This window comes from Callionymus lyra, chromosome 6 (genome assembly GCF_982586985.1).
Source record: "Callionymus lyra chromosome 6, fCalLyr1.hap1.1, whole genome shotgun sequence".
Classification (NCBI taxonomy): domain Eukaryota; kingdom Metazoa; phylum Chordata; class Actinopteri; order Syngnathiformes; family Callionymidae; genus Callionymus; species Callionymus lyra.
Window position 1 is genome coordinate 2118203 of NC_141823.1, and position 12339 is coordinate 2130541.

Below are 12339 nucleotides of genomic sequence, written 5' to 3' on the forward strand. Positions count from 1 at the left end.
GATCATGTGACGCACAGACGATCATGTGACGCACACTCGATCATGTGACGCACACTCGATCATGTGACGCACACTCGATCATGTGACACACACTCAATCATGTGACGCACACTCAATCATGTGACGCACACTCGATCATGTGACGCACACTCGATCATGTGACGCACACTCAATCATGTGACGCACACTCGATCATGTGACACACACTCGATCATGTGACACACACTCGATCATGTGACGCACACTCGATCATGTGACGCACACTCGATCATGTGACGCACACTCGATCATGTGACACACACTCGATCATGTGACACACACTCGATCATGTGACGCACACTCGATCATGTGACGCACACTCGATCATGTGACGCACACTCAATCATGTGACGCACACTCGATCATGTGACGCACACTCGATCATGTGACGCACACTCAATCATGTGACGCACACTCGATCATGTGACGCACACTCAATCATGTGACGCACACTCGATCATGTGACGCACACTCAATCATGTGACGCACACTCGATCATGTGACGCACACTCAATCATGTGACGCACACTCGATCATGTGACGCACACTCGATCATGTGACGCACACTCGATCATGTGACGCACACTCGATCATGTGACGCACACTCGATCATGTGACTCACACTCGATCATGTGACTCACACTCGATCATGTGACGCACACTCGATCATGTGACTCACACTCGATCATGTGACTCACACTCGATCATGTGACGCACACTCGATCATGTGACGCACACTCGATCATGTGACGCACACTCGATCATGTGACTCACACTCGATCATGTGACTCACACTCGATCATGTGACGCACACTCGATCATGTGACTCACACTCGATCATGTGACTCACACTCGATCATGTGACGCACACTCGATCATGTGACTCACACTCGATCATGTGACTCACACTCGATCATGTGACGCACACTCGATCATGTGACGCACACTCGATCATGTGACGCACACTCGATCATGTGACGCACACTCGATCATGTGACACACACTCGGTCATGTGACGCACACTCGATCATGTGACACACACTCGATCATGTGACACACACTCGATCATGTGACACACACTCGGTCATGTGACACACACTCGGTCATGTGACACACACTCGATCATGTGACACACACTCGATCATGTGACGCACACTCGATCATGTGACGCACACTCGATCATGTGACACACACTCGATCATGTGACACACACTCGATCATGTGACGCACACTCGATCATGTGACGCACACTCGATCATGTGACGCACACTCGATCATGTGACGCACACTCGATCATGTGACGCACACTCGGTCATGTGACGCACACTCGATCATGTGACGCACACTCGATCATGTGACGCACACTCGATCATGTGACGCACACTCGATCATGTGACGCACACTCGATCATGTGACGCACACTCGATCATGTGACGCACACTCGATCATGTGACGCACACTCGATCATGTGACGCACACTCGATCATGTGACGCACACTCGATCATGTGACGCACACTCGATCATGTGACGCACAGTCGATCATGTGACGCACAGTCGATCATGTGACGCACAGTCGATCATGTGACGCACACTCGATCATGTGACGCACACTCGATCATGTGACGCACACTCGATCATGTGACGCACACTCGATCATGTGACGCACACTCGATCATGTGACGCACACTCGATCATGTGACGCACACTCGATCATGTGACGCACACTCGATCATGTGACGCACACTCGATCATGTGACGCACACTCGGTCATGTGACGCACACTCGGTCATGTGACGCACACTCGATCATGTGACGCACACTCGGTCATGTGACGCACACTCGATCATGTGACGCACACTCGATCATGTGACGCACTCGATCATGTGACGCACACTCGGTCATGTGACTCACACTCGATCATGTGACGCACACTTGATCATGTGACGCACACTCGATCATGTGACACACACTCGATCATGTGACACACACTCGATCATGTGACGCACACTCGGTCATGTGACGCACACTCGATCATGTGACACACACTCGATCATGTGACACACACTCGATCATGTGACACACACTCGGTCATGTGACGCACACTCGATCATGTGACGCACACTCGATCATGTGACGCACACTCGATCATGTGACGCACACTCGATCATGTGACGCACACTCGATCATGTGACGCACACTCGATCATGTGACGCACACTCGATCATGTGACGCACACTCGATCATGTGACTCACACTCGATCATGTGACTCACACTCGATCATGTGACGCACACTCGATCATGTGACGCACACTCGATCATGTGACTCACACTCGATCATGTGACTCACACTCGATCATGTGACGCACACTCGATCATGTGACTCACACTCGATCATGTGACTCACACTCGATCATGTGACGCACACTCGATCATGTGACGCACACTCGATCATGTGACGCACACTCGATCATGTGACTCACACTCGATCATGTGACGCACACTCGATCATGTGACGCACACTCGGTCATGTGACTCACACTCGATCATGTGACGCACACTCGATCATGTGACGCACACTCGGTCATGTGACTCACACTCGATCATGTGACGCACACTCGATCATGTGACGCACACTCGATCATGTGACGCACACTCGATCATGTGACGCACACTCGGTCATGTGACTCACACTCGATCATGTGACGCACACTCGATCATGTGACTCACACTCGATCATGTGACGCACACTCGATCATGTGACGCACACTCGGTCATGTGACTCACACTCGATCATGTGACGCACACTCGATCATGTGACGCACACTCGATCATGTGACGCACAGTCGATCATGTGACGCACACTCGATCATGTGACGCACACTCGATCATGTGACGCACACTCGATCATGTGACGCACACTCGATCATGTGACTCACACTCGATCATGTGACGCACACTCGATCATGTGACGCACACTCGGTCATGTGACTCACACTCGATCATGTGACGCACACTCGATCATGTGACGCACAGTCGATCATGTGACGCACAGTCGATCATGTGACGCACACTCGATCATGTGACGCACACTCGATCATGTGACGCACACTCGATCATGTGACGCACACTCGATCATGTGACTCACACTCGATCATGTGACTCACACTCGATCATGTGACGCACACTCGATCATGTGACTCACACTCGATCATGTGACTCACACTCGATCATGTGACGCACACTCGATCATGTGACGCACACTCGATCATGTGACGCACACTCGATCATGTGACTCACACTCGATCATGTGACTCACACTCGATCATGTGACGCACACTCGATCATGTGACCCACACTCGGTCATGTGACGCACACTCGATCATGTGACGCACACTCGATCATGTGACACACACTCGATCATGTGACACACACTCGGTCATGTGACGCGCACTCGATCATGTGACGCACACTCGATCATGTGACGCACACTCGATCATGTGACACACACTCGGTCATGTGACGCACACTCGATCATGTGACACACACTCGATCATGTGACACACACTCGATCATGTGACACACACTCGGTCATGTGACACACACTCGGTCATGTGACACACACTCGATCATGTGACACACACTCGATCATGTGACACACACTCGATCATGTGACACACACTCGATCATGTGACACACACTCGATCATGTGACACACACTCGATCATGTGACGCACACTCGATCATGTGACGCACACTCGATCATGTGACGCACACTCGATCATGTGACGCACACTCGATCATGTGACGCACACTCGATCATGTGACACACACTCGGTCATGTGACGCACACTCGATCATGTGACGCACACTCGATCATTTGACACACACTCGATCATGTGACACACACTCGGTCATGTGACGCACACTCGATCATGTGACACACACTCGATCATGTGACGCACACTCGATCATGTGACACACACTCGGTCATGTGACGCACACTCGATCATGTGACACACACTCGATCATGTGACACACACTCGATCATGTGACACACACTCGGTCATGTGACACACACTCGGTCATGTGACACACACTCGATCATGTGACACACACTCGATCATGTGACACACACTCGATCATGTGACACACACTCGATCATGTGACACACACTCGATCATGTGACGCACACTCGATCATGTGACGCACACTCGATCATGTGACGCACACTCGATCATGTGACACACACTCGATCATGTGACACACACTCGATCATGTGACGCACACTCGATCATGTGACACACACTCGATCATGTGACGCACACTTGATCATGTGACGCACACTCGATCATGTGACGCACACTCGATCATGTGACACACACTCGATCATGTGACACACACTCGATCATGTGACGCACACTTGATCATGTGACGCACACTCGATCATGTGACGCACACTTGATCATGTGACGCACACTCGATCATGTGACACACACTCGATCATGTGACGCACACTCGATCATGTGACGCACACTCGATCATGTGACGCACACTCGATCATGTGACACACACTCGATCATGTGACGCACACTCGATCATGTGACGCACACTCGATCATGTGACACACACTCGATCATGTGACGCACACTTGATCATGTGACGCACACTCGATCATGTGACGCACACTCGATCATGTGACACACACTCGATCATGTGACACACACTCGATCATGTGACGCACACTTGATCATGTGACGCACACTCGATCATGTGACGCACACTTGATCATGTGACGCACACTCGATCATGTGACGCACACTCGATCATGTGACACACACTCGATCATGTGACACACACTCGATCATGTGACGCACACTCGATCATGTGACACACACTCGATCATGTGACGCACACTTGATCATGTGACGCACACTCGATCATGTGACGCACACTCGATCATGTGACACACACTCGATCATGTGACACACACTCGATCATGTGACGCACACTTGATCATGTGACGCACACTCGATCATGTGACGCACACTTGATCATGTGACGCACACTTGATCATGTGACGCACACTCGATCATGTGACGCACACTCGATCATGTGACACACACTTGATCATGTGACACACACTCGATCATGTGACGCACACTTGATCATGTGACTCACACTCGATCATGTGACACACACTCGATCATGTGACGCACACTTGATCATGTGACACACTCGATCATGTGACGCACACTCGATCATGTGACACACACTCGATCATGTGACGCACACTCGATCATGTGACGCACACTTGATCATGTGACACACTCGATCATGTGACACACACTCGATCATGTGACACACACTCGATCATGTGACGCACACTTGATCATGTGACACACTCGATCATGTGACACACACTCGATCATGTGACGCACACTCGATCATGTGACGCACACTTGATCATGTGACGCACACTCGATCATGTGACGCACACTCGATCATGTGACGCACACTCGATCATGTGACACACACTCGATCATGTGACGCACACTTGATCATGTGACACACTCGATCATGTGACACACACTCGATCATGTGACACACACTCGATCATGTGACGCACACTTGATCATGTGACACACTCGATCATGTGACACACACTCGATCATGTGACACACACTCGATCATGTGACGCACACTCGATCATGTGACACACACTCGATCATGTGACGCACACTCGATCATGTGACACACACTCGATCATGTGACGCACACTTGATCATGTGACACACTCGATCATGTGACACACACTCGATCATGTGACACACACTCGATCATGTGACGCACACTTGATCATGTGACACACTCGATCATGTGACACACACTCGATCATGTGACACACACTCGATCTATTATAACAACATTTATATTGAGTTTAAAAATGAGTAATTAAAAAAAATTATAATATAGAAATTTATTTATGAATGATTAGAATTAAAATATCCAACTGAGTAAAAATAATAATAATAATAATTTTGAAGAAGCTTTAGTTCAAAGTGATTGATTTAAATAAATAAAAAATCAAATATCAAATTCTAATTGTAAAAATTAAATGTTTTCTTCAATAATAATAATTGATTAAATTATAAATTATATAAAAAATTAACTGAATTATAAAAACAATTCTAACTTCCAACAGTTACTGTCATTCAATTAAATGATTCAACGTGAATATTGTGACGAACATAAACCAGGTCCAGGATCTGTTGTCGTCCAGGAGAGACCTGAGCCAGAACCAGAACCAGAACCAGAACCAGAACCAGAACCAGAACCAGAACCAGAACCAGAACCAGAACCAGAACCACAGTCGTCCACAGATAAAAACAAGTCTTGTTTTCCTCACGATCGACTCCCTCTGAGTCGCCCGAGTGGGTCAGAATAGGTAACTGAGAGAAATGACCCGGTTCTGTCCCGCCTTTATCTGCCGGGGGTCTTCATCACGGCGGGCCTCTCCCGGGCCAGGATTTACTGGACCCTGCTGTCGGGTCTGATGTGGGACGTGACCCGAGAGAGTTCTATTGCCTCGACTAGAACCAGAACCGGCTCCTCCTCGGACCCGTGAGCGGTTTAGTATTCCTCTGAGGCGGCGCCATGAATGGCCCAGTGATTTACCTGTCGCTTTCAGAACCAGAACCTCCTTCCTGTCAGCGCCACACAGGAGGAAGTCGGGTCGAGGAAGTGCACGTGCCCCCCGAGGGTCGACTATAAAACACATGTGTTTGTAAGAACAGAGAGAGTTCCTGCTCGGTGCCACCAGAACCTCCTGCCAACTGTGCACGTGTGTGTGTGTGTGTGTGTGTGTGCGTGTGTGTGTGTGCGTGTGTGTGTGTGTGTCTGTGTGTGCATTTTTGTGTATGCGTGTGTTTCTGTGTGTGTGTCTGTTTGTGTGTGTGTGTGTGTGCGTGCATTATTGTGTATGCATGTGTGTGCATTGTGTATGCGTGTGTTTGTGTGTGTGTGTGTGTCTGTGTGTGTGTCTGTTTGTGTGTGTGTGTGCGTGCATTATTGTGTATGCATGTGTGTGCATTGTGTATGCGTGTGTTTGTGTGTGTGAGAGAGCCTGTGCGTGTGTGTCTGTTTGTGTGTGCATGTGTGTGTGCGTGTGTGTGTGTGTGTGTGTGTGCGTGTGTGTGTCTGTGTGTGCATTTTTGTGTATGCGTGTGTTTCTGTGTGTGTGTCTGTTTGTGTGTGTGTGTGCGTGCATTATTGTGTATGCATGTGTGAGTCTGTGTGCGCGTGTGTGTGCATTGTGTATGCGTGTGTTTGTGTGTGTGAGAGAGCCTGTGCGTGTGTGTCTGTTTGTGTGTGCATGTGTGTGTACGTGTGCATCTGTGTGTGTGCATATGTGTGTATGCGTGAGTGTGTCTGTGTGTGCATGTGTGTGTCTGTGTGCATTTTTTGTGTATGCGTGTGTGAGTTTGTGTGTGTGTCTGTGTGCATTTTTGTGTATGTGTGTGTGAGTTTGTGTGTGTGTCTGTGTGCATTTTTATGTATGTGTGAGTGTGTGTGCGTGATCATGTGTGTGTGTGTGCATTTTTGTGTATGCATGTGTGAGTCTGTATGCAGGTGTGTGTGCATGTATCTGCGTTTGTGTGCATTTTTGTGTATGCGTGTTTTTTGTATGCAAGATGTCTTAAAATAACGAATGTGTGTATGTGCGTGCATGTTTGTGTGTGTGTGTGTGCGTGCATTTTTGTGTATGCATGTGTGAGTCTGTGTGCGCGTGTGTATCTGTGTGTGTGTGTGTGTGTGTGTGTGTGTGCGCGTGTGTATCTGTATGTGTGTGTGTGTGTGTGTGCAGCAGCGGAAGTGTTCTGTTCAGGTCTGAGTGGTGGGCGGAGAAGGGGCCACAGTGATGGATGTCTTGCTCAATAACGACCCCTCACTCGCCCCAGAACCCACAGAAACTGGCAGAGCTGCTCAGCAGCGCCGTGACCCAGTGGGCCCGGAAATATGGGGGTTACATAAGAGCAGGTTCAGCAGTGATCGGAACCAGATGAGTTCAAAAATACTTTTGAGGTGATGAAATCTCTGAATGGCTCGAGGCAGGGGACACCCTGGAAAGGCCTCTGGTCCGTCTGTAGAAAACGTCTTGATGTTATTCAACAAATGTTTACATTGATCAAAGAACTGATGATTCAGTGATGCGTAAATATTCTATATTGATATATATATATACAGTATATATATATATTATATATATTAAGTAAAAGTTCTTTCTCTTAAAAATTAGATTTAAAATAAAAATCATGTTATTAAGGTTCATATTTTGATGACGTCATTTTAAACATGTTTTTATGTTTATGCTCTTTACACTGATTTCATTGAATTTCTCTCACCGACCAAGACTCCGTCAAGGATCCTTGACTTTGGAACACTCTGATCAAGGACATGAAAGTTCTCTTCTATGTTTTTACAACATCACATCTTTTATTTTGAAATTTAACCAGTTGTTGATGGAACTTACAACATTATCACTGTTGTCTCAGCTGAACAAATAAAAACGTCTTGAAATGTTTCTTGAAGGAGTCAGTAGATCATCAAACACAGATGTTTCTTGAAGGAGTCAGTAGATCATCAAACACAGATGTTACTTGAAGGAGTCAGTAGATCATCAAACACAGATGTTTCTTGAAGGAGTCAGTAGATCATCAAACACAGATGTTTCTTGAAGGAGTCAGTAGATCATCAAACACAGATGTTTCTAGAAGGAGTCAGTAGATCATCAAACACAGATGTTTCTTGAAGGAGTCAGTAGATCATCAAACACAGATGTTTCTTGAAGGAGTCAGTAGATCATCAAACACAGATGTTACTTGAAGGAGTCAGTAGATCATCAAACACAGATGTTTCTTGAAGGAGTCAGTAGATCATCAAACACAGATGTTTCTTGAAGGAGTCAGTAGATCATCAAACACAGATGTTTCTTGAAGGAGTCAGTAGATCATCAAACACAGATGTTACTTGAAGGAGTCAGTAGATCATCAAACACAGATGTTTCTTGAAGGAGTCAGTAGATCATCAAACACAGATGTTTCTTGAAGGAGTCAGTAGATCATCAAACACAGATGTTTCTTGAAGGAGTCAGTAGATCATCAAACACAGATGTTTCTTGAAGGAGTCAGTAGATCATCAAACACTGATGTTTCTTGAAGGAGTCAGTAGATCATCAAACACAGAGATGTTTCTTGAAGGAGTCAGTAGATCATCAAACACAGAGATGGTTCCAAAGCTTAGGAGCAAAAGTCTGGAAGGATTTCTCTCCTCTGGTCCGGAAGTTCAGGAACCATCAGTAGATTCTGATCCACAGACCTCAGAGCCCGAGCTGGGGTGTAAGTCTGGATCAGATCACTGATGGAAGGTCTGACCATGAATAGATCTGAAAGTAAGAACCAGAATTTAAAAATGATCCTGAAAGAAACTGGCAGCCAGTGAAGAGTTTGAAGGAGAAATGTGAGTTCTTCTACTAGAGCGGCTCAGAATTCTCGCTGCAGAGTTTTGTATGAACTGCAGACGAGACACATCCTTCTTGTTAAGACATGAAAACAAACTGTTACAATAGTCCAGGCGTGAAGATACAAACGCATGGATAACAAGCTCCAGATCATGTTGTGACAACATTTTCCTAAGTTTAGAGATTTTTCTCAGTTGAAACAGTTTCTGGTCATTTTTGTTCAGCGTTGAACAAGATACATGTCTTTATCAAATACAACACCCAGGTTTCTCAGGCTCAGTTTGACAGACTGACATAAGTCACTCAAGTACTGACTCAACCCTGAACTTTATCATCAACAATCACCAGAGTTTCAGTTTTGTCCACATTTAGCTGCAAAGTGTTTTCACTCATTATTTGATTTCTAGCAAACAATTGACTAAGTTCAGCCTCTGGGGCTCAGTTGGATCAACAGAGCAGTAGAGCTGGATGTCATCAGCAAACATGTGATAAGAAACATCAGGAAATCTCTGAATGATTTAACCGAGGGGAATCAAGTACAGCAAAAACAATAAAGGACCCAGAACAGAACCTTGAGGGACTCCACACAACAGATCTACCGATTCAGACCTCATTTGATTGACAGATACACTAAAACTGCGCCCAAAAAGGTATAATGAGAACCATTCTAACACAGACCCAGACAGTCCCACTTCAGCCCTCAGTCTCCTCAGCAGGATCTGGTGATCAACTGTGTCAAAGGCTGAGGACAGATCCAAGAGAACCAGAACAGTGAATTTACCAGAGTCAGCCGACATCATGATGTCACTGGACACTTTCAATAAAGCTGTCTCCGAGTGAGCCAGACTGAAACTTCTCATGGATGTTGCTCTGATCCAGGAACAGCTGCTCAGACACAACCTTCTCCAAGATCTTGGACAAGAAAGGGAGCTTAGAAATAGGCCTGAAATGAGGTCAGTTGGGTCTAAGCCTGGCTTTTTGAGCAGAGGCTCCACAATGGCATGTTTAAATGCATTGGGAAAAACCCCTGTGGAAAGGGAGAGGTTCACCATATTGGTAACCCAGGGGCCAATAACATCAAATACTTTGATAAAAAGCCTACAAGTAAGGACGTCATCTGTGCAAGAGAAGGGTTTCATCTTGTTCACTAGTGCCGAAATATTACCCAGAGATACAGCAGTGAAGGAAGACCAAGAGGAGGAGAGGGGCTCAGAGACAGGAGGGGTTCCACATAAAGGGAGAGAGATTTTCTCTTTGATCAATTAATTTTTTTGTATATATAGTGTTCCTGACCTGGGTCAACTGCTCCAGTGTGTATATATGTATATATATTAATGTTTGTGTATATACAGTATAGTGTTCCTGACCTGGGTCAACTGCTCCAGTGTATATATATGTATATATATGTATATATATACAGTATATATATTAATGTTTGTGTATATACAGTGTTCCTGACCTGGGTCAACTGCTCCAGTGTACGTTGGGCGACCAGGATCCAGGACGTGTTCACTGTGGGGAAACTCCTGGCTCTGGCACTCATCATCATCGTAGGACTGGTGCAGATCGGTCGAGGTAAAAACAACGTTTACTGACGTGTTGTCAACCACATGTTGTCGTGCTCCGCGTTTGTAGAACAAAAACATCTAAATACATTCATCCAAAAAAGGTCCACAAAAGGACCACAAAGGCCATAAACAGGTCCCTTTGTTCTGAAATAAAGTGACAACTGTGGCGTCTCTCCATTGCTGTGGGATGTTCCCATCAGTTCAGACCTTGGAGATGTAGCGCTGGAATGTTCTTGTGCACAAATACTCTCCCTGTTCCAGCAGTTCTGCAGGGATATCATCAGAGCCTGTAGACTTTATCCTTCAGGTGCAGCTGACAGAACTTCTAGGAAGGTTGGAGGTCGGCTAAGGTTGTCCATAAGGGAAATTCAGGCAGTTCTTCAAAGCTGGTGTAGTCTGCATCATAGTCCTGATTTAGAAGGTGTTGAAATGTTCACCTTACTAGGAAACTATCCTGGTCTTTACTAGGATACTATCCTGGTCTTTACTAGGAAACTATCCTGGTCTTTACTAGGAAGCTATCCTGGTTTTTACTAGGATACTATCCTGGTCTTTACTAGGATACTATCCTGGTCTTAACTAGGAAACTATCCGGATCTTTACTAGGAAACTATCCTGGTCTTTACTAGGATACTATTCTGGTCTTTACTAGGTAACTATCCTGGTCTTTACTGGGAAGCTATCCTGGTTTTTAATAGGATACTATCCTGGTCTTTACTAGGATACTATCCTGGTCTTAACTAGGAAACTATCCTGTTCTTTACTAGGAAACTATCCTGGTCTTTACCAGGATACTATCCTGGTCTTTACTTGGAAACTATCCTGGTCTTTACTAGGACACTATTCTGGTCTTTACTAGGATACTATCCTGGTCTTTACTAGGAAACTATTCTGGTCTTTACTAGGATACTATCCTGGTCTTTACTAGGAAACTATCCTGGTCTTTACTAGGAAACTATCCTGGTCTTTACTAGAAAACTATCCTGGTCTTTACTAGGATACTATCCTGGTCTTTACTAGGAAACTATCCTGGTCTTTACTAGGAAACTATCCTTGTCTTTACTAGGAAACTATCCGGAAATTATCCTGGTCTTTACTAGGAAACTATCCTGGTCTTTACTAGGAAACTATCCTGGTCTTTACTAGGATACTATCCTGGTCTTTACTAGGATACTATCCTGGTCTTTACTAGGATACTATCCTGGTCTTTACT

The 12339-nt window shown here is 46.0% G+C and overlaps 1 protein-coding gene across 1 annotated transcript in view; it reads left to right on the plus strand.

Annotated features, from left to right (window-relative positions):
- Window positions 1-12339, plus strand: part of slc7a10a (solute carrier family 7 member 10a) — a 41759-nt gene that overhangs the window by 21772 nt on the left and 7648 nt on the right. The window contains exon 4 of the mRNA XM_087793024.1: window positions 11008-11133. Coding sequence (XP_087649150.1) covers window positions 11008-11133 — 126 coding nt within the window. The remainder of the gene's footprint in view (window positions 1-11007; window positions 11134-12339) is intronic.